This window comes from Scylla paramamosain, chromosome 41 (assembly GCF_035594125.1).
Source record: "Scylla paramamosain isolate STU-SP2022 chromosome 41, ASM3559412v1, whole genome shotgun sequence".
Classification (NCBI taxonomy): Eukaryota; Metazoa; Arthropoda; class Malacostraca; order Decapoda; family Portunidae; genus Scylla; species Scylla paramamosain.
The window spans coordinates 12,629,467-12,651,966 of record NC_087191.1 but is presented as its reverse complement, the minus strand read 5'-3'; the positions used below and the strand labels follow the sequence as shown (position 1 = coordinate 12,651,966).

The 22,500-nt window shown below is 42.1% G+C and overlaps 3 protein-coding genes across 7 annotated transcripts in view; 1 reads left to right on the top strand and 2 right to left on the bottom strand.

Annotated features, from left to right (window-relative positions):
• LOC135092799 (GTP-binding protein SAR1-like) overlaps positions 1-5,185 on the top strand; it is a 10,745-nt gene extending 5,560 nt beyond the window's left edge. For all 3 annotated transcript variants that reach the window (XM_063991478.1, XM_063991480.1, XM_063991479.1), the window contains exons 4-6: positions 111-268; positions 1,335-1,478; positions 2,960-5,185. In XM_063991478.1, the coding sequence (XP_063847548.1) occupies positions 111-268; positions 1,335-1,478; positions 2,960-3,076 (419 nt within the window). In that variant the 3' untranslated portion in view covers positions 3,077-5,185. The remainder of the gene's footprint in view (positions 1-110; positions 269-1,334; positions 1,479-2,959) is intronic.
• Positions 5,186-7,380: 2,195 nt separating this feature from the next.
• On the bottom strand, positions 7,381-15,585 carry LOC135092798 (peptidyl-prolyl cis-trans isomerase D-like). 2 transcript variants are annotated; one of them, XM_063991477.1, is made up of 7 exons: positions 15,405-15,585; positions 12,422-12,559; positions 11,590-11,885; positions 10,601-10,729; positions 9,959-10,077; positions 9,205-9,355; positions 7,381-8,630 (listed from the first exon to the last, which is right to left on the bottom strand). In XM_063991477.1, the coding sequence occupies exons 1-7, from the start codon at positions 15,466-15,468 to the stop codon at positions 8,412-8,414; spliced, it is 1,116 nt and encodes a 371-aa protein (XP_063847547.1). In that variant the 5' UTR covers positions 15,469-15,585; the 3' UTR covers positions 7,381-8,411. The 2 variants fall into 2 exon arrangements, with proteins under 2 accessions (XP_063847547.1, XP_063847546.1); XM_063991476.1 differs by lacking the exon at positions 15,405-15,585 and adding an exon at positions 14,966-15,144.
• Positions 15,586-15,815: 230 nt separating this feature from the next.
• LOC135092797 (prostaglandin E2 receptor EP4 subtype-like) overlaps positions 15,816-22,500 on the bottom strand; it is a 22,217-nt gene continuing 15,532 nt past the window's right edge. For both annotated transcript variants that reach the window (XM_063991474.1, XM_063991475.1), the window contains exons 4-10: positions 21,911-22,056; positions 21,231-21,451; positions 20,713-20,864; positions 19,766-19,897; positions 18,759-18,957; positions 18,215-18,571; positions 15,816-17,808 (exon numbers count right to left, since the gene is read on the bottom strand). In XM_063991474.1, coding sequence (XP_063847544.1) covers positions 17,648-17,808; positions 18,215-18,571; positions 18,759-18,957; positions 19,766-19,897; positions 20,713-20,864; positions 21,231-21,451; positions 21,911-22,056 — 1,368 coding nt within the window. In that variant the 3' untranslated portion in view covers positions 15,816-17,647. The remainder of the gene's footprint in view (positions 17,809-18,214; positions 18,572-18,758; positions 18,958-19,765; positions 19,898-20,712; positions 20,865-21,230; positions 21,452-21,910; positions 22,057-22,500) is intronic.

The window sequence follows — 22,500 nt, the reverse complement described above, 5'->3', positions numbered from 1 at the left end:
GTGTGTGTGTGTGTGTGTGTGTGTGTGTGTGTGTGTGTGTGTGTTTAAAAAAAAAAAAAACTAACACCACTTACTAATACTACTTCTGTGTGTTTGTGTGTGTGTTGCAGCATCGGAGGAGCTGAGCATAGGGCAGATCAAGTTCACGACCTTTGACCTGGGGGGCCATCACCAAGCCAGGCGCGTTTGGAAAGATTACTTCCCCGCTGTGGACGCCATTGTGTTCCTCATCGACGCAGCGGACCGGGGCAGGTTTGCTGAGTCCAAGGTGGGTGGTGGTGGTGGTGGTGGGGAGGAGGGGGGGGAGAGGGGGGGCATGTTAGAAGGATAAGTAACAGGAAGATAAGGAAAAAAAAAACGGTAAAATAAGAGAGAGAGAGAGAGAGAGAGAGGAAGTTTTGTGTGTTAATATGTGCGTGTGTGAGGAAAGGTAGAGAGAAAGAGAAGGGTGTGTGTGTGTGTGTGTGTGTGTGTGTGTTGGGGATGCTAGGAGAGAGAGAGAGAGAGAATAGCATTGAGGTTAATCCTGTTAGTATTTCTCCCCCTCTCTCCTACATTCCATTTTCTTTCTTCCTCTACCCAGGGACCACTTAAGTAAACTACAAAATGATGCAAATTAAAATAAAATGTGATAAATTGTGTGTTTTTAAATTAATAATAATAATAATAATAATAATAATAACTGAAAAATAAGTTATATATATTTCAAAGTAATGGAAATGATTAGTAATTATTGAAATATTAATAAAAAATGTATATAAGTAATTTGTAACAATCTTTTTCTTTATTATATTTCTTTCTTTTCATTCTATTTTTTTCTCTTCCTTTCTCTCTCTCTCTCTCTCTCTCTCTCTCTCTCTCTCTCTCTCTCTCTCTCTCTCTCTCTCTCTCTCTCTCTCTCTCTCTCTCTCCATTTATCGTCTTATTTTCTCTTTCATTATCAAATCTTTTACATTCTTCCTCATATCATTTCCCTTCTTTATCAATTTATTCTCTCTCTCTCTTTCTCTCTTCTATCATCTAATCTTTCTCTTTTTTTTTATAGTTTCTCATTCTCTTCCTCCTTCTCTCTTTCCTTTTAACTATTTTTCCTCTTCTTCTTCTTACATCCTTCCTTTCATTCTTCCCTTCTCCTCCTCTTCTTATTCCTCCTTTCACTATCTTCCCATCACCTCATCTTCCTCTCATTCTCTCTCTCTCTCCCATCACTAAACCATTTCTCTCCTTGTCTCTTCCATGCCCTTCTCTCACTCTCCCCTCCCTCACCTGTCGCCTCATCCCTGTACCCACCCATCACTTAACTACCCCTCTCCCTCTCTCTCTCTCCCCAACAGGCTGAGCTAGACTCCCTTCTGACAGACGACCAGCTATCAAATGTTCCCATTGTAATTCTTGGCAACAAGATTGACGTCCCTGGCGCAGCATCCGAAGACGAACTGAGACAATATTTTGGCCTTTTTGGACAGACTACGGGGAAGGTGCGTGTGTGTGGGGGTGTGGGAGAGGTTATTGGGGTGTTTTGGGGGTGTTTTGTTGGTTTGTTTGGGTGTTTTAGTGTTCAATGTTCCAGTTATCATCATTTTGTTTTGTTTCTCTTCGTTTGAACTTCATTTCTTGTTCTCTGTCCGTACTACCTTTTCTTCTGTGTCTTTATCCAGTCTTCACTCCTCTCTGTTACCTCTTCCTCCGTTTATCCAGTCTTTCCAGTTCACTCCTTGCCTCTCTCTCACCTCCTTTTCATCTCCCAGTTCATTAAAATCATCGCCATAACTAATTGTATGGCGAGCTGTTATCTTTTAATGTATTTCCTTCTACTTGTGGTCTTGCTTCTTAACTTCACTTTTTTGCGCCTCTGTTTATCTGTAAGTCTGTATGTTAAGAGTTTTAATTAGAGATAGCAAGGGTTACGTTCACAACAGTGGTGGGTGAATGAACAGACTCGTAGTTATGTTGTTATTGGTGAGTCACTGGAGAAATTTGAGATTAGATTACTGTGTGGATAGGATGACACAGGGATATTTGCTCCTCTTACACAGATTCTCACAGCCTCCTCTACCACAGCACACAATACAGCACCATTTTCTCTCAGCACAGATTCTCACAGCCTTCCTCTCCCCTACAGCACAGATTCTCACAGCCTTCCTCTCCCCCACAGCACATTCTCAGCCTCCCTCTCTCTCACAGCACAGGTTCTCACAGCCTTCCTCTCCCCACAGCACATTCTCAGCCTCCCTCTCTCTCACAGCAGATTCTCACAGCCTTCCTCTCCCCTACAGCACATTCTCAGCCTCCCTCTCTCTCACAGCAGATTCTCACAGCCTTCCTCTCCCCACAGCACATTCTCAGCCTCCCTCTCTCTCACAGCACAGGTTCTCACAGCCTTCCTCTCCCCACAGCACATTCTCAGCCTCCCTCTCTCTCACAGCACAGGTTCTCACAGCCTTCCTCTCCCCCACAGCACATTCTCAGCCTCCCTCTCTCTCACAGCACAGGTTCTCACAGCCTTCCTCTCCCCACAGCACATTCTCAGCCTCCCTTTCTCTCACAGCAGATTCTCACAGCCTTCCTCTCCCCACAGCACATTCTCACAGCCTTCCTCTCTCTCACAGCAGATTCTCACAGCCTCCTTCTCTCTCACAGCACAGATTCTCACAGCTTCATTACCACAGCACAGAATATAGCACCAATTTCTCTCACAGCACATTCTCACAGCCTCCTCTCCCACAGCACAATATAACACCTTCCCATTCCCACAGCACAAGATACGACCCCTATCCTCTCCCACAGCACAAAATAGAAGCCAATTTTCTGCTTATCTCCCACAAAACACATTGCAACATTCTCCTTCACACAGCACAGTTTCCCACAGATTCCCACAGCCTTCCCCTCCCCCCACAGCACACTATATAACACAATTTCACCTCCATTTCTCTCTAACACCCATCTCCTTCTCCCACAGCACAAAATTCCCAGGAACGAGCTGCCGGGGCGTCCGCTGGAGCTCTTCATGTGTTCTGTACTGAAACGCCAAGGTTACGGAGAAGGATTTCGTTGGATTGCCAATTACATTAACTAATACAGGCCCTCCCCCTTTCTCCTACACCCCCCTGATGCCCCCACGCCCCTGTAGCCTCGCCCTAACCTCCACGACTCTTGTTTGGTTATGGTTTGGTGTGTGTGTGGCGAGTTAAGTGTGGTGTGCCGCGCCACTCTGCTGGGACTCGCCGCTCCTCCTCTGCTGCTGCTGCTGCTAATACGTGTGGTGTTGTGAATGGGTGCTGTTTGTGCTGTGGGAGTTGTTGTTTTCCTCTTTTTTCTTTTTTTTCTTTTTTTTTTATAGTTTTGGTGTATTGAATGTTGTTTTCTTCGTTTTTTCGTGTTTCTGTTTCTTTTTTCTCTTTCTTCTTGTGCTTCTGTTCTCTTTATTTTCGAATCAAATCTCTCATTTTTTTTTCTTCGAACCAAATTTCTTATCAACTTTTTTTTTTCTCAATCAAATTTTTTTTTTTCTCAATCAAATTTTTTTTTTCTTATACGATCTTTATTTTCGTTTTCCTTAGTCCCTATTCCTGCGTCTTCCATCCCTCTTCCATTCCTCAATTTTACTTTCACTTTTATCATTATTCCTTTTACTTCCATTTTTCTCCTTTATTTCACTTTATTTCCCCTCCTTTACTCGAATAATCCCTTCATTTCCTTCCTTTTTAAACTAACCTTTCATTTTCTCTATCCTTCATCAGATTATCTTCTATATTTACCCTCCCTTCAGAGCTTTTCCATCTCCCACCTCTCACCTTTTCCCTCTCTTCCTCCCTTTTAAACTACCCTTTCATTTTCCTCTCTATCCTTTCATCAAATCATCTTTTATATATTTACCCTCCCTTCAGTCCTTTTCAAATCGTCTTTCTCTCATCTCTCACCCTTTCCATCCTTTTTCATCGCTTCCCAACTCCCCTTTACACTCCCACCCACTCTCCCATCCTCTGAAGTGTGCAGGGTGACCAGGGGCCGTGTTAAGTGCCGCTGCCACCACCACCAGCACCACCTGGGCACTGCTGGTCAGGTGGGGCGGCACTGATGAGGGTCAGACACAGGTGTGCAAATGATAGATTCTTGTAAAATTTCTAAACTTCTTCCTTTAACTTGATTTTTTTTTTGCTTCATTTTCTTTCTTTATTTTCTTGGTTTTTCGTTTTTTTTTTTATTTGTTTTCATTCACTTTCGTTTTTTTTTTTTTTTTTTTATCTGATCTCTTTTCTCGATTCTTATTTCCTTATGTCTTTCCTTCCTTTCGTTCATTTTCCATCCCGAAACATTGCCATGCCCTCTCCTTTTTCCTTAATTTATCTCTTTCTCTCCTTTTCTCAGTCCCCTATAACTTTTTTTTTTTTTTTTCTCTCCCTCTACCAAAAAAAAAGTTCATTCCCTGATTTGAAGCGTTAGTTGTTTTCCTCAATTTTTTGTAATGTTAAGTTTGTTGCAAAGTGCTATTACCGTTAACCCAACCCAGTGACTGAATTGAATGGAGAGAGAAAAGGCGAAACAATTAAAATATTACCCTTTATATTACGAGTTCATTTATAAGTTCAAGAGTTTTATTTTTATTTATTTTTTTCTAGATCCCCTTTATTCTTCTGGTGAGTAGAAAAAATGGTAGCAGAGTAAACAAAGTCGGTTTTTGCAGAGCGCGACAGTGACTTGAACGAGATTTGAAGCGAGTCTAGCGTTCAAGTTCGCGTGGACTTTTTATATATACCCGTAGGTTGTTATTTATTTATTGCGGTTACTGAAATGTCATCCGGGAAACGCTAAGTTAATTTTACCAGCGGCTTTAGGGTCTAAGTAAGAATGGACGGGAATAACATCGTCCAAGAGAGAATATTATAATATTAAACCCCCTCCCCAAGGATATAGTCAACACAGGATGGGTCGCCGCCTCTCCGCCGCGTCCTTGAGCGGGGCGGTGCAGCGGCGTCCGTCTGTGTGTTTGTCTCGTCCCCGTATGAATGAATGTTGCCTACTCTGGTTTTCCTCTTATTTGGTATAGAATGAAAACTGGCGTGCTTCTCTCTCCCTCCCCGCCCAGTGTGTGTGTGTGAGGGAGGCATGTCAGAATGTTTTCAAGGTATTTCCAAGTTTCTGTTAAAACATGCAGTCTTTATATAAGAAAAGTATGTAAACTGTTTGACGTATTTTTCATTATCCTTCCTGCTAGTGTGTGTGTGTGTGTGTGTGTGTGTGTTTGGTGTACTTTTCATTATCCTTGCTATTTGTGTGTGTGTGTGTGTGTGTGTGTCGTATGAATATTCCTGTATAATCAGAAGTGGAATATTAGCGGGAGGTTAAGAGGAATAAAGGAATCGGGAGAAAGAATGAAAGGGTTAGAAGGAAGGAAGGGAAATTAAAAGTAGGAGACAGAAGGAAGAAAGAAAACTAGAAAAAAAAGAAAAGGAAAGTAGAAGTGACATGAAAACGGCAACAAATCAGGAATACGTTACTACAAAGGAAAAAGGGACACAAACTCACGCGCATAAGAAGTCACAACAACAGTAAATAAAATAAATAAAACAAAAAAATAAATATAAAAATAAAGTAAGATAAAATAAACTGGAAAATGAGATTAAGAATGACGAAAAATAGAGGTAGAGAGAAAAAATGAAAAAAAATAATGAAAAAAGGAAGAAAAAAAAAAAAAAAAGAGAAAGAGGGAAAGAGATTAGCGCTAATTATCCTTTTCATACTTCCGAGCTAAACAACCATTGCTCGTTATTATATTGTTAATGTGCGTGCGCGTGTGTGTGTGGCGGGGTTAGTTGGACTGCTGCATTGAGAGTGGGCGGGTGTGCTGAAATCTGAATGCTGAAAACTTTGAAAAGGAATATCTGGTGGTGGTGGTGATGGTGGTGATGATGGTGTGGGTGTTGATGGTTGCTGAAACAATAATGGTGGTGGTGATGACAAGCCGTATGCATATTAAGAGTGAAATAAGAGATTTAGTGGTGGTGACAGTAGGTGATGAGTTTAGTGGTGAATGGAAGGTGATAAAACGAACGAACAACATGGTGGAAAATGAAAAAAAATAAAAAAGGTGATACGCAATTAAAAAAAAAAGGAATAAATCACAGAAAGAAAAAAAAAGTAATTAAATATCTAGACAAAAGAGAAACATGACAAAGGATAATACAACAACAACAACAACAACAACAACAACAACAACAACCGTTCCACAACACACGGGCGCCCACAGGTCACCGGCAATAAGGTAAACAAAGATATATAAGTCCTTTTTTCTTTCTTTCTTTCTTTTTTCGCCGTGTTAATTTGTATGCGCTCAGTTCGGGATGGAATTAAATGAACCTTGTCTTAAATAACCAAGATTCTGTGCCGCACGTTTCATTAAAAAAAAAAAAAAACGCCAATTTATTTCACATCATTTTTTTTTCAATTACGGGAGAAAAAAAAATGAAAAAAAAAACTAAAACAAGGCGATTTGATTTTGGAGGCTAGAGAAGAAAGGGTTTTGTGGATGTAAAGATAGTGAAGAACAGAAAGGAAGAAAGAAGAGAAGAGGAAAGAGAAAGGAAGGTTTGAATCTCCCGCCATGCTCCTCTCGTACTTGCTGCCTTGGGTGAGTAAACATTTTCTTTTATCTTTTTGTGTGTGTGTGTGTTTACCTAGTTGTATTTACATAGATATTATTTACAGAGCTTGAGAAACACGTGTGGCATCATGTGTGTGTGTGTGTGTGTGTGTGTGTGTCCCGTAACCTTAAACACCCCTATAATGAGTAAAGAAAGTGTTTTTAAGCAGTAACTCAAATAAATTGTTTATGTAAATTCTAGCTGCTATGTGAAGCCAGTGTGTGCCCTTCTTCCACTCAGAATCCCGTTTTTTTTTTTGTGATTCTCTCTCTCTCTCTCTCTCTTTCCTCCTGTTATCCCAATTCCTCTTCTTCTTTCTCTTCTCCCTCTACCTCCTCCTCCTCCTACCACTTAATTTTTCATTCTCTTCTTCCTCTACCTCCTCCTCCTCCAAATTGTAAGAATATAAAAAAAAAAAAAAGTATTAGCTATGATTGTGTGTGTGTGTGTGTGTGTGTTGATTATGATATGAGAGGTCAGGTGAAGTCAGGTCCTCTCCCTCTCTTGCTTCCTCCTTTTCTTCTCTACCCTCCATGCTATATAACAGAAAGGAATACAAAGGAGGTCCAAACAGCAACAGGAGAGAGAGAGAGAGAAAGAGAGAGAGAGAGAGAGAGAGAGAGAGAGAGAGAGAGAGAGAGAGAGAGAGAGAGAGAGATAGGCCACCAACCTCTTCTAACATCACAATCCCAACTCAAAACCACCACCACCACCACTAGGGAAGAGACAAACAAAAAAACATCATTTTATCAATATTTTTTACCTCGTATGACAAGACAGTATAAAATATTTGGCTGCTGACAGACTGACACACGAACTGACACGAACTGGCACTTTCCCAGCCACTCAGTCAACCAGTCAGTCAGTCAGTCAGTCAGTCAGTCAGTCAGTCAGTCAGTCAGCCAGACACTCACACAGGCGGGATGAGGTGGGCAGTATAAATTATGTTAAAAGTACAGCACCTTAATAATTATTGGTACAAAAACACTTCCAAGTTATTCACATATAAATACCTAGATTTTAATGAAGCACTTCTGATCAATGGTGGAGTCTTGCAGCAGGAGGAGGAGGAGGAGGAATGAACAGTATAGATAGGAAGGAAACAGAAAGAGAATCATAAGAAGCAGTAAGAAGAAGCAAGAAGAAAGATTGAAAGAAATGAATAAAGGGATGGAAGAAAACATAGAGACACAAGGAAATAAAGAGAATGAAAGTAAAGAAAGGAGAAATAATTAAAGGAAGGAAGGAAGGAAGGCAAGAAACTGAAAAAAAAACAAAAAGGAAGGAAGGAAGGAAGGAAAGATAAGAAAAAGAAGGAAGAGAGAGAAAAAGAACTTAGGAAATAAAGAAAGAAGAGAAAAAACTAACAAAACAAAAGTAAGAATTACCACAAACAAGGACAACAAGAAAAAGAACAAGAAGAAGAGAGAAAAACAAAAGAAAACACACAAGAAAAACACAGAAAAGACAAACAAGAAGAACAAGAACAAGAAGAGAGAGAGAAAACAAGAAAAAACACACACAAAAGACAGAAAAGGACAAACAAGAACAAGAACAACAACAACAACAACAACAAGAAAACAAGAAGAGATAGAGAAACAAAAGAAAAAAAAAACAGAAAACACAAACAATAACAACAATAAGACGAACGAGAGAGAGAGAGAGAGAGAGAGAGAGAGAGAGAGAGAGAGAGAGAGAGAGAGAGAGAGAGAGAGAGAGAGAGAGAGAGAGGAACAGACAACTCAGACAGCAGACAAGTTACACCACCAACTACTCAAACAACTTGGAGTAAATTTTCTTCTCCTTCTCCCTCTGTGCCTTAATCTTTCTGGTAACACTGTCCAGCTCCTTCAGTATCCCCTTGTCGTTCGGTTCCAGCTCCCGCGCCTTCTGCAGGTCGGCTCGCGCTGACTCCACGTCGTTGCTGAGGTTGTATGCTTGGCCGCGGCGAAAATAGATCTTGGGGTTATTTGCGTCCAATTCAAGCGCCTGAAGGAGGAACGGTTGGCTGGTTATGGATGGGGAATTGGTGATAAAGATGGAAGATTAAGGAAGATAGATAAATAGAGAGCAGGAGAATGACTGAAAAAGAAAGATAAATAGAAAGACAGATGGTTGGTGATAAAAAAGACACAGAGAGAGAGGAGGAAGAGAAGAATGATTGAGAAAGATAAAGAAAGGAATGGAAGACAGAGATAGGAATAAGGAAAGGATGGAATGAGGAAGAAAAGTTAAATGGACAGAAAGGCAAAAGGAAGGAAAGGTAGAAAGACAAAAAAGGAAAGGGTTAAGTGAAGAAATGAGACGAGAGAAAGACAAAGGAAAGAAAGAAAGAGGACAAGAAAAAAATACCAGAGAGAGAGAGAGAGAGAGAGAGAGAGAGAGAGAGAGAGAGAGAGAGAGAGAGAGAGAGAGAGAGAGAGAGAGAGAGAGAGAGAGAGAGAGAGAGAGAGAGAAATAAACACAACACAACACACACACACACACACACACACACACACACACACACACACACACACACACACACACACACACACACACACACACACACACACACACACACCTTATTACAATCAGCAATAGCCTTGTCAAACTGCCCCATTTTTGAGCAGCACAGGGCATGATTGAGCAGACAGGACACCGCCAGGCTGCTTAGGGTACCCAAATCCTCCGGGGAGAAGTCTGTCCTTTCCCCCACACAGTTGTCCTTGATGCTGGGGAGAGAGAGGTAGGGATAAGTGTGTTGAGGTGCTGGAAAGGGTTAGGTGCTATCTGAGTGCAAAGAAAGGCAGGTATTGTCACGTTTAGGGTGTTAGGAAAAGGTTAGGTGATGTTTAGATGAGTTTGGTGGTGTGGGAAGAAGTAGGGACAAGGATAAGTGTGCTAGGAATGGAACCAGGTGTTATATTGGTATTAGAAAAAGACTAGATATTGTAAAGATTGAGTTTGGTGCACTAGGAAAGAGTTAGGTGACGTTTAGATGAGTTTGTGTGTTAGGAAAGCATTAGATGACATGGGAACTAGTAGTGATGTGTGCTAGGAGAGGGAGAAAGTGTTATATAGGTGTTAGAAAAAGACTTGATGCTGTAAAGATTGAGTCTGGTGCACTAGGAAAGGATTAGGTGATGTTTAGATGAGTTTGTGTGTTAGGAAAGCATTAGATGACATGGGAACTAGTAGGCATGTGTGCTAGGAGAGGGAGGAAGTGTTATATAGGTGTTAGAAAAGACTATATGCTGTAAAGATTGAGTTTGGTGCATTAGACAAAATTAACTCCCTTTACTTAGCATTCTCAAGCACAGACAGAAGGCACCTACTAATTGAGGTAGGCGAGGCTCTTCTTGTACTTGAAAACAGCGACTGGGTACTTCTGGTCCTTGAAGAAAGTGTTGCCAGAGTCCTTGATGTTGCTCACCACTGCCACCAGCTCCTCCATCTGTCACATGTTGGTGGATTAGTGTCGAATGGTGATACGTATATACAGATGTACTTTTTTCTTTACACGGGTGATGAAACGAATAAGTGTGCGTACATACAGTTTTGTTTTGTGTACAGGAGAGGCTATGGGGAACAGGAAGAGCTTGAAAGGTGTTCGTTTTGGTGTCGACTGAGGTGTTGGTCCCATAAGAAAGGTCAGAATGTGGTTGTAATTGAAGATGTGTGTGTTGTGTTAGGCTCTCTCTCTCTCTCTCTCTCTCTCTCTCTCTCTCTCTCTCTCTCTATTTGTCCTTGTGTCTTCTATATCTTCCTTTTGTTTTCTTCTCCCTTTCTCTCCTAAACTCCTTCTTCTCTCCCTCTCTGTGTCTCTATTTGTTGTTGTGTCTTTTGTATCTCTCTCTCTCTCTCTCTCTATGCATCTATATGTCCATTTCTTCTATACCTCTCTTTATCTCTCCATTTCTCCCCTAAACTCCTCCTCTCTCTCTCCATGTGTGTTTATCCCTCCCTCTCCCTCTCACCGTTGCATCAGCGAACTCCACATCAGCGTCCTCGGGGTATTGTGGGTATGCGTCCTTGGTGCCGTCCTCGTCCACGATGCCAAAGCCTTCTCCTGGGCTGAATTCCCCGCAGTTAGTGATGAGGCAGCGCTGTGGGAGGGATGGGGTTAGGAAGGGGGTCTGGTTAGGTTGGGGAGGTTAGGAAGGGTGATGTGATGGGTGTGTTACTGCTATCGGTGTATGCTTGTGTTATGCTGCCACAGAAATTGCCGTTACATCACCGCAAGCTAGTGTTGTGTCTTTACAAATGTTGCCACTTGCATCACCACAAGCACCACTATTACACCCACACAAGCACAGTCATATCTTCACAAACACCACCAATACATCACCACAAACACCACAACCAAAACACCACAAACACAGTCACATCTTCACAAACACCACCACTACATCACCACAAACACCACAACCAAAACACCACAAACACAGTCATATCTTCACAAACACCACCACTGCATCACCACAAACACCACAACCAAAACACCGCAAACACAGTCACATCTTCACAAACACCAACACTGCATCACCACAAACACCACAACCAAAACACCACAAACACAGTCACATCTTCACAAACACCACCACTGCATCACCACAAACACCACAACCAAAACACCGCAAACACAGTCACATCTTCACAAACACCACCAATACATCACCACAAACACCACAACCAAAACACCACAAGCACAGTCACATCTTCACAAACACCACCACTGCATCACTGCACACACCACTGCCACACCTCTGCACAGACAAGCCACATCACCAGACCACATATCATTCATGCAGCACCTTTTAAACCCTCTTCAACTTAGAATCTAACCTTGCAATTTTCACCCAAACACACTAAAACCTTCCCTAAACCTCTATCTTTCATGCACCACCCCTAAAAAATCCTTCAACTTATAATTTAAACCCTTAACACACAAATAAAAGATGCTCACCTCAACCGGCCTGTCCCCATCGGTCTTCACCTTGCCCAGCGACTTCACCACCCCCATGCCCTTAACCACACGGCCAAACACCACATGCTTGCCGTCCAGGTGTGGTGTGTCGGCCAGGGTGATGAAAAACTGTGAGCCGTTTGTCCCTGGCCCAGCGTTAGCCATGGACAAGATCCCCTCGGACACATGCTTGTGGGTGAAGTTTTCGTCGGCGAACTTCTCCCCATAGATGCTCTCCCCACCCGTGCCGTCGTGGTTCGTGAAGTCGCCGCCTTGTATCATAAAGTTCTCGATGACTGTGGGAGTGGAGGTTGTGTTAATAAAGGGGTTTCTGCGGGTATTTCTCTCTGTTCTTGTATGTTTAAGGTTCTTGTGGGTTTGTAAGAGCGTACGAACATAAGGGTTGGTGGTCCTTAATGTTATGAAGCATGCCTGTTTGTTTGTTACCCTCATCTCCTACTACTACTACTACTACTACTACTACTACTACAGCTTCAAGGACACAAGGGTCGGTGCAGGAAGCTGTCAGGCCTACACATGGCAGTCCCTGTACAAAACATGCCGGCTCGTTTCCACCTGTCTGTCATCCTCATCCAAAATAATCTAATCTTTCAAAGCTCCCCATTGGCTCAGCACTAACAACCTGATTACTGAGTCCATTCCTTTCACCCAGCACTTTGAGAACCAATTCCTTGCTATCTCTATATCAAATCTAAATTCTTGAAGCTTAAACCCATTTATTTTTGTCCTGCCCTGATTACTGACCCGGAGAATTTTGCTTACCACTCTCGTTACGTTCGTTAAATAAACAACAACAACAAGAACAACTTACTGCGGTGGAAAGTGCATCCCTTGTAGTGCAGCGGGACGCCCTTGGTGCCCACGCCCTTCTCGCCTGTGCATAATGCTCGGAAATTCTCAGCAGTCTTGGGGCAAGTGCCGGAGAACAGCTCAAGCACTATACGACCAACTGGGGAGGGTCAGGCTGTATTAGGAGGGAGACAGAGGATTGGGGGAGACTTACAAGCTTTTTGGTAAGAGACGGAGGGTCAGCTTATAAGTTCAAGAGGGTTTGTGGGTGTTAGATTAAAGGTAAAAGATTGGGGAGGGTGTAAGTGTGTCTGGATGAGAGAGGCAGGGTTAGATCACAAGATGAGGATGTTACATTAAAAGTAAAGGACTGCTGAGGGTGTGTCTGGGTGAAAGAAGTAGGTTAGGTTACAAGTTTATGGTGTTAGATGAAAGGTACAAGACAGGGGAGGGTGTAACAGTATCTGAGTGAAAGAAGCAGGTTAGATTACAAGTTAAGGGTGGTAGATGGAAGGTAAAGAATTCAAGGAGGTTTAAAAGGTCTTAGAATAGAAGTTAGGTTAGATTGAAAAGTTGAGGAGGACTTAAAGATGTTGGAAGGAAAATTATAGAGTTAAAGTGAGGGTTGGTGGGGAGTTAGTAAGATTAGAGAGTTAAATAGAGCCTTGATTAAAAGTCCTTGGTTAAATTAAAGTAAAAAAAAAAAAAAAGGAAGGAATCAAGCAAATTTAAAAAACATTCAATAGAAAAACTGAACGATTAGATGAAGTTTAATTAGGAAACAATTAAAAAGGCATCTCACATAAGCTTGGGGAATCAAACAGAAGAACGAGGACAATTTAAACATCACACAGAAAACAGAGATCTTTGGTGAAGTTAGGCCAAGTTATATTAGTCCTTGTTGCACCTCACCCTGAATGAAGACAAAGACATCCTCCCAACCTTCCTTTGTGTGGAGATGAGACAAAAAGACAGAGTGTGTGTGATTTAGCAACAGGTGAAGTAAAAGACATGCCCTGGTATAATTCAACTGCTGCAACACCAGGGAGTCAAGACAGGTACACCAATAAGGAGTAAACAAGGAGGGTGATGACAGGATTAGAAGGAAGAGGAGAAGCAGAGAAAGTGGTGAGGATAGAAACACAGAAGATAAGGAAGAGGAGGAAATGAGAAAGGCAGTGAGAAGGGAGGAATTGCAAGATAGAGAGATAGGAAAGAAGAAAGAGGAGAGGAGAAAGGGGTGAAGATTGGAAGATAGGAAGCAAAGAAAAGAATAACTCTCTCTCTCTCTCTCTCTCTCTCTACACCCCTAATAGCCCAAGGGGACATACTGACCTCCTTGCTCACCACCACCACCACCACCACCACCACCCCTACACACAGAGGGGGAAGGTTGCATAAGGAACTCACCTGTGTCTCTATATGGTCAAGTACAAGACCATACCTTACATACCTGCTCAGTTTACAGTTATTACCACACCTGTATGTGGTATAGAGGCTGGGAGGAGGGGGGTAATGGCTGTGTTTACCTGGGGGGGGAGGGTTAAGTTTCTCTCTCTCTCTCTCTCTCTCTCTCTCTCTCTCTCTCTCTCTCTCTCTCTCTCTTGTGTTGGTGTTGTTTGATAATTGGTTGGTTAGTTTGTTTGTTTGTCAGTTGTTTAGCCAGCCAGTCAGCCAGTCAGTCAGTCAGCCAGCCAGTCAGCCAGTCAGTTAGCCAGCCAGCCAGTCAGTCAGTCAGTCAGCCAGTCAGTCAGCCAGTCAGCCAGCCAGCCAGTTAGCCAGTCAGACAGTCAGTCCATTTGTTAATTAGTTTGTCTGTCATTTAGCTGGTTAGTTATAAAGCTTGTGGGTTAGTCAGCAAGGAAGCAAGCCAGTTAGTTGGTTAGCAAACGAGTCAGGTGGTTAGTTAGGCAGGTAGTAAGGAAGCAAGCCAGTTAGTTCATTGTTTACTCAGTTAATATGTTTCCAGTGATGTGTTCTGTACAGCCATAACCACACTACACTCCACACACTAGTCTAGATACGTGTATGGATGAGAGAGAGAGAGAGAGAGAGAGAGAGAGAGAGAGAGAGAGAGAGAGAGAGAGAGAGAGAGAGAGAGAGAGAGAGAGAGAGAGAGAGAGATTTATATATTAATGTCGTAAAGGAAACTTCTTTTTTTATTTTTAAGTTTGTATACATTTCATCAAAGTTCAGTGTATATTTACGTACAGCCAGCTTCCTGCTACATACACACATACACACATACACACCATTCACACACACACACAAGGACACACGAGACATCAAATTTTGCGTAAGATATTCAAGTTTGCTCGTATTATTGCAGTTTCGTACAATTAAGATACACAGCACTCACCAAAACACCATTCATTAACTGATTACTACCAGTACATCTGAAACTGTAAAGATATCATGAAGAAGAGGACAAAACAAGAACCTATTGCATAATACGAGATGTAAAAGGAAAGAGAGAGCGAGAGAGAGAAAGGGAGGGAAGCGAGGTGAGGCCAGACACAATGACTCTCAAACTATGTAACAAATAAAGAAAATAAATGAATAATACCACTACAGCTGCCACCACTGCTTGCACACCACCACGGGGGCGCCATACACCCCCAGTCACACTCACAGCATGACCAGCACGCCCACAGACACACGGGAGGCGGAAAAATAAAGACGTATTTCAAAAGACTGAGAGAGGAACACGAGAAACAATGAAACGATGCACATTTCATTTATTTCCGCACAAGATACACGTACCACGGACACCACACGTACACTAGGAACCCACACGTACACGTACACACCCACGTACACTGCCAGGAACGTACAAGGAGGGTGAAAAGTCGAGATATGAACGTGGAACTGGCAACCTCACAGGGCCTCGTGGTCTCGATGGGAGTCAACCCAGGGGTGTCTGCTACCAAAGTCGTGTTATTTAGGCCTGTTTCTCCCTCCCTAGGCCGTGACATCTGGTGCATTGGGGGTGGGGGGGTACTTACCGACCTCCACACCATGCTGCACATCAAGAAAGACGTGTGGGTTGCCAGATAGCGGTGTGCTCATGGTTCTAATAAGGCGGAGAGCAATGTCTAGCGTGTCTGGTCCTGGCTGCCTCCACGCTCACTCAATACCGTCTGAGTTGCTACCTCTCTCTCTCTCTCTCTCTGGCTGGCTGGCTGGCTCGCTCTTGTGTATGTATGTATGTATGTATGCGAGTACGTTCTCTCTCTCTCTCTCTCTCTCTCTCTCTCTCTCTCTCTCTCTCTCTCCGCATGTTCACATCATGAATGTGATATATATATATATATATATATATATATATATATATATATATATATATATATATATATATATATATATATATATATATATATATATAAAGGTGATATAAATAATTTGAAATATATATATCATCAAGTAAAAGTCTTTAATTATCGTACAGAAAAGTGAAGCAATGAATAATAATAATAATAATAATAATAATAATAATAATAATAATGCGAAGATTAACACATAAAATTAGAAAAAAAAAACACTGAAAGCTTAATTAATATGAAGGCCGTGCGGTGATATAATTAACGAGATACTGATAATAAAACAACATCCATCATTACATTTCACACTTTATAGATAAATATACACCACTGGACAGAATTAAATGACAACAAAGGGCTGTATTCTGAAGCGCTTTGCTACCCTCACCACCACGGCTGTTTTCAAAGGCCACACAGATGACAAGCCTGGTTTTCAAGAGTGTTTCTCCTGTTGATAATGTAGAAATCTTGTTAATCTGCCACTAGAACCATTAACACATCCTTAAAGACCCGTTACTTCACCACCACGGCTGTTTTCAAAGGCCACACAGATGACAAGCCTGGTTCTCAAGAGTGTTTCTCCTGTTGATAATGTAGAAATCTTGTTAATCTGCCACTAGAACCATAAACACATCCTTAAAGACCCGTGTCACTTCACTACCCTGGTTCTCAAGAGTGGTTTTCCTATTGATAATGTAGAAATCTTGTTAATGTGTCACTATAATCATAAAAATATCCTTAAAGACCCGTGTCATTTCAACTACTCTATAGAAATTTTTTAATATGCATACTATAGGTGCGGCGCAAGTGTTTGGGAATTAGACCATAGACTGCTAATTAATTTGGGGATTATAATATATATTAATTTGTGTAATTATTTCTTAAACGCAAAATAACAAATCAAAGCTAGACATATTTGTATTTTGAAGTATATGAGAGAGAGAGAGAGAGAGAGAGAGAGATTGTTAATTTCCCTGTACATAATTTCTCTACTCGTATTTTTTCTCTTCCTTCGGTTTCTCCTCTACTTCTTTCCTCCTATCTCACTTTCTTTCCTTCATCTCCTTCTCCTCCTCCAGTTTATCATTTTTTTTCTTCTTTACTTTTCAGATTTAATTACGGGCAGTTTCAAAAAAGCTTCATTATTTAGTAAGAACTTATACTTAAGAACACTACAGTGATACCAGATGAAAACACTAAGAATCACAACAACTTCCACGTCATGTTTGAAAAGTTACTGGCTACATTTGTACTGAAAAAATAACGTAAATATATATATACAAATAATAATCTTAGCTTTTTTTTATTTATTTATCTATGTTCTTTCAGTCGGTTCTTCTATCACCCCTCCTTCCTTCCCCCCCTCTTATCTTTCCTTCCTCCGTTTTCTTTCATCTCCATTTTCTAACTCCTGCATCACTTTCCCAATCAAGGCATCTGTAGACATTTTTTTTTTTTCTTCTTCCCAAAATCTTTCTTTCATCACTCCTTCTACCCCCTTGTACGTCTTCATCCTTTTCTTCCTCCTTTCTTCTTTAATCTCCATCTGTTTTATCTCATTTCTCCTCTGCTACTTTTTCCAGTCATATCTTTCCTGATAATTACTTTACTTTTCTTCCCTTAAATCTTTCTCTCTTGTCATTTTAACTCCATTTATGTATTCCTTCCCTGATCTCTATAATATAATAAGAGATTAAGCTACCCTGCGGAACCTCACCACGAACTTCATAGGCTTGTCAAAATTAATGTGATATTCCTTCAATAATGGTAGGCTTTTAAATTATTTACAACGATACATATATTTCTTTCATTTTCTTCGTTTAATTCATCCTTTTTAAACTTTTCTTTCTCTTCTCTCTTTATGACACAAACCCGTCTTTTCTGTCGTTATACAGCTGCCTTGCAAGGGTAGAGGCTAGGCTTGGGCGTCACTCCCCAGGTGGTGTGATGCCGGCAGGGGCGTGTGTGGGTGTCTGGGCGTGCTGTGTGGTGTGGGCGTCCCCTGGGAGTGTTTGGGTGCTGCAGGAGCGGTGGTGAGGTTTGGTGTGGCCCGCCGCCCTGCATCCCCAAGAGTAGCTGCGAGGGACACCTAAGGGGGAGAATCTGTTGTAATTTTGTTCTGTGGCCTCCTATTCACGCGTCATTCCTTGCATTTGAAACCTAGGAGGAGGAATCTTGTAATTTTGCTCTCTAGCCTTCCATTCCTGCCTCATTCCTCGCTTCATTTCTCCACGCGCCGAGTGAGCGTCTACCAACACCACTCAGTTTTTAGCCTTGTATTGCATCGTCAGACTAGTGTATTAAATTTGTAGAAAAAAATAGTGAACTGTTTTTTTTTTTTTCATACATTTGTAGAGTCTAGAAATATGATGTGAAGCCTAAATTTGGGAATTAAATGCATTTCCACCATAAACTCAACCCGGGAGTCACCACACGCGGCGAGTCAAGGCAACCTAACGTGCTTAACTTCCACGCTCCTGTTGTCCCTCACCCACCTGGCATGGCTGGCAGAGGCAGGTGGTGATCCAGGCAGCAGGACCTTGCACGGAGCACCTGCTGGCCTGTAGAGAGCATGGCAGGGTCTGGCCAGCAGGGCGCGAGATGGCCTGCCCCCTGCTGCGCCATGCTGTAGTGCTCACAGATGAACAAGGGGATAGGGATGGCCAAGGAGACGCTGCGGGCGAGGGGGGCGCCTTCCCCTGTCCCTGACACGAGCGTAGAGGCGTTCTGTAGGGCGTCTGGGTGATGAGGTGAGGAGTTAAGGCCAGCGGGCGTGATGTGGGCGTGTGTTCCCTGCCAGGGTGGTCCCAAGGGCGGGATGCCGTTGCCTAGGGCGGTGTCATCGCCTAGACCTGCCAATGAGACAGGCTAGGTAGGCATAGGTCAGACACAGGGCGGGCAGCGCGGCGATAGTCAGGCACATGACACCACACAGGCCAGCAGAAAGGACACACAACAAGCAGTCTGTCCCACAGACACGAAGGCGGACACAGGACACACACAATGCCCCACGACACCCACATCACATATCACACCCACCAGGGGCGCCACCCACTCCCTCCTGGGCGGGGAGCGAGGCGCGGGGAGGGGCAGGATGTGGGGCGGGGCCGCAAGAAGGCTCGCTGTGAGATTCATCCGCTATGGACTTGATTTTGACTGAGTGGGAGCTGCGGCGTCTCGACCACCGCCTCCCCACCAGCGCGCGCCGCCAGCACCGCCACAACTTCGACTTGAAAATCTGAGAGAGAGAGAGAGAGAGAGAGAGAGAGAGAGAGAGAGAGAGAGAGGATGAAGATGAGATGAAGCGTGTTTGAGGAAAAGGGAAAAGAGGATGTAGTGATAGAAATGAAGGTGTTTGTGTAATATTGCGTTTAGAAAAGAGTGAAACAGTGAAAAATGTTTAAGATTTAATTTAAAAAAGAGTGGAGAAAAAAAAAGAATGCAGGAATAAATGGAAGGATATTAGAGTTTTAAGTTGCGTTTATAAAAGGAAAAAGATTACAAAGGAAGAAAAAAAATATAATAAGAGGATAGATAGGAAAAAAAAGAAAAAAAGTTAGATATAATACAAAAAAGTGTTAGATAAAGCGTTAGAATGTGATTAGAAAAAGGAGACACAGAAGGATGTGTAGATAAGATAAAAGAATGTCAGGCAAGAGTGTCAGATTGTGTTTGCAAGTGTTTTGAAGTGAGGGAATGAAAGGGTTAGGTTACGTTAATTAAGTTAGGTTTTAATAATGGGATTTATTCTTCTTTTTCTGGTTATTGTTGTTGTTGTTGTTGGTGGTGTTTGTTGTTTGGTGATTGTGGGAGGGAAAAGAAAAAAAAATGGGGTTATTTATGTGTTTTGTTTATTTATTTATTTATTTTTTTGTTTACATATATTTTTTCATTGCTGTTATTGTTTATTATTGGTAAAGATATATATAGTAGTAGTAGTAAAATACCACAATCATCACTACTACTACTACTACTACTACATACCATATCTTATCATCATTATCATCAACTCCACTCCCCTCCCACCCCGGCCCCCTTTTACTCACCACTCTGCAGATGATGTACACCCAAGGATCAAGAATCTGGCTGATAGAGGCGAGGCGAATAGCTACCAAGTCCCTCATGTGATCCTCCCTGGTCACGTGCGGCGGCCACATTAGATTCCCCACAAGGATGATCTGAAAGGGCGTTGGATTTTGTTAAAGGGGATTAGTTACTTTAAATGTGATTTTTGTGGGGTTAAAGGTGTTCAGAGACAGAGAGAGAGAGAGAGAGAGAGAGAGAGAGAGAGAGAGAGAGAGAGAGAGAGAGAGAGAGAGAGAGAGAGAGAGAGAGAGAGAATAACGAGTGGAAATAATAATAATGAAAGGTAATAAGCAAGAGAGATAAAAAGAGAGATGGAAAGTTTTAACAAAGGAAATGGTAAATGAAAAAAATATGTTGAGAGTTAATGAGATTTAACGACGGGGAAATAAAAATAAGATAAGATAAAAAGACAGATTAAAAATAGAAAATGAATACGTTTAAAAAATAACAGTAAGAATACAAAAGCAAAAAAAAAGGAGGAAAGAAATAATAATAATAATAATAATGATTTAAAGTACAACAATTTTAGCTGAAGAGTACGATGACTAGAAAACAAGGAAGGAAGTAAGAAAGAAAACGGTGCGGGAGAAAGGGGGGACCATTCAAGAATATTTCAGCTAAGCCAAGATAAACAGAACAATAAATAAAACAGAAAATGCTTTAGACAGAGACTAGCGGAACATGATAAAAGGGAGAAAATATAAAAATGATAAAGAAAATACTCTGAAACCAACCAAGAAGACAAAGATTAAGAAAAAAAAAACGAAAATTATGTCCATTAGAAAACGGATAATTTGAACGACAAGCAAGAGAAACTATTTAAATGAAAGCGTAGAACAACAAACAAGACATGAATTGAAGCGGAAAACAATGAAAAAAAAAAAACAACTCCTTTTAGCTCCCATACATTAAGAGGGGCCCAGGACACGACAAAGGAGATGGTAATGACGACTAGAAGCACCACCATCTGCAGCTCTTGGTCACGCTGCACAGAAGGTCGACGCCCAGAGCTGAGGTGCGCGGGAACTCGGCGAGACAGACGCATGCGCAGAAGTGACCCTGAAAAGACGGCACTGCGCAGACTGGTTGTGGTAGCTTGGACAGAGAGAGAGAGAGAGAGAGAGAGAAAATAAGACGGAAAAAAAAGGAGAAAAGAATAAGGAAAGAAAAACGAAGAATAAGAATAAAGATATGAACGACAAAATAGAGGAAAAAGAATAAGACGAAAAGAAAGGAAAAAAAAGAAGGAAAGAAGGAAACGAACAAGAACAAGAAGAAAAACACAAGAAAAAAGAAAGAAAAAGACAAAAAGACAAACAACAAAAAAAAAAAACAACAAACAAACTCACAAAACTCCCTCTAACCCACACACACACACACACACACACACACACACACACACACACACACACACACACAACCTACCTACAACACACACATTGCAGGCTACCACTGTCACAATACACCCAACATTGAGGACGCCAAGACTCGTAGTGAAGATGCGGTGCCTGAGCGGACTGTTGGAGCAGAGGTGAATGTTGACATAGCACCAGGTGAAGGGGTACTGCAGATACAATTCCCCGAGGCCAAACAGCGGTAGGAGGCACAGTAGGAGTGAGAACACCCAGATAGAGGCCAAGAGGTACCTGTGGGTGAAAGAAAACGGGGATAGCGTTTTTTTTTTTTTTTTTTTAGTTCTCTCGAAAACTTGTCACGTTTTTTGTAATATGTGACGAAAGACATCAAAACACGGCCATTAGAACCTCAACACACCCAAAACACACCCAAACCACACTCAAACGCACTCAAGCACACCCAAACACACCCAAAACACACTCAAACACACCCAAACACACTCAAACACCCAAACACATCCCAAACACACCCAAAACACCCCCAAAAACACACACACGTACCCAACACCCATTCCTCCTCCTACCTAACACCCCCCCCCCACACACACACACACACACACACACACTATACAATTAACATCGCTTCTCTGCCGATCAGTGAGGTTAAGCAGCGGGGGGTCTGCTTACTACTTGGATGGGTGACCGCTCACACACACGCACACACACACACACACACACACACACACGTACCAGCAGCGGGTGTGGGTAACCAGCCGCTCGTAAAGGTACCCGTGACAGATGGCAAGCAGTCTTTCCACCGCCATGCCCGCCACGGTGAGGTGAGTGAGTTCCTGCACCAAGATCATGACGAAGCCGTGGAACAAACACATGTCTCGCTGTGGTGGAGAGAGTGAGAGGGGTGAGGTTGGTGGTGGTGGTGGTGGTGGTGGTGGTGAGACTAGGGTGGTTAAACAATGAAGAATAAAAAGAAGGATGATAATGATGATGATGATGATGATGATGATAACAACAACAACAACAACAACAACAACAACAACAACAAGGAAAGAAGAAGAAGAACAAGAAAAGAAGGAGAAGAACAGGAACTTGAACAAGAAAAAGAAGAAAAAGAAGAACAAGAAGAAGAACAAGAACAGAGGGAGGAGGAGGAGGAGAAGAAGATGAAGGAGGAGGAAAATAAGAACAAGAAGAAGAAAAAGAAAAAAATAATAAGAACAACAGCAAGGAGAAGGAGAAGAAGAAGAAGAAGAAAAAAGAAAGGGAAAAAATAAAGAAAGGAAAACAAACACAAAAGAAAGAAAGAAAGAAAGAAAGAAAGA

Excerpts from the sequence above, each read along its gene's own strand:
- LOC135092798 (XM_063991476.1), bottom strand. The coding sequence starts at position 15,137 with ATGAAATGTGCATCGTTTCATTGTTTCTCGTGTTCCTCTCTCAGTCTT. Across the intron at positions 10,730-11,589 it reads ATGGGGACAGGCCGGTTGAG|CGCTGCCTCATCACTAACTG; the intron begins GTGAGCATCTTT and ends TCCCTCCCACAG. Across the intron at positions 10,078-10,600 it reads TGGAGTTCGCTGATGCAACG|ATGGAGGAGCTGGTGGCAGT; the intron begins GTGAGAGGGAGA and ends AACATGTGACAG.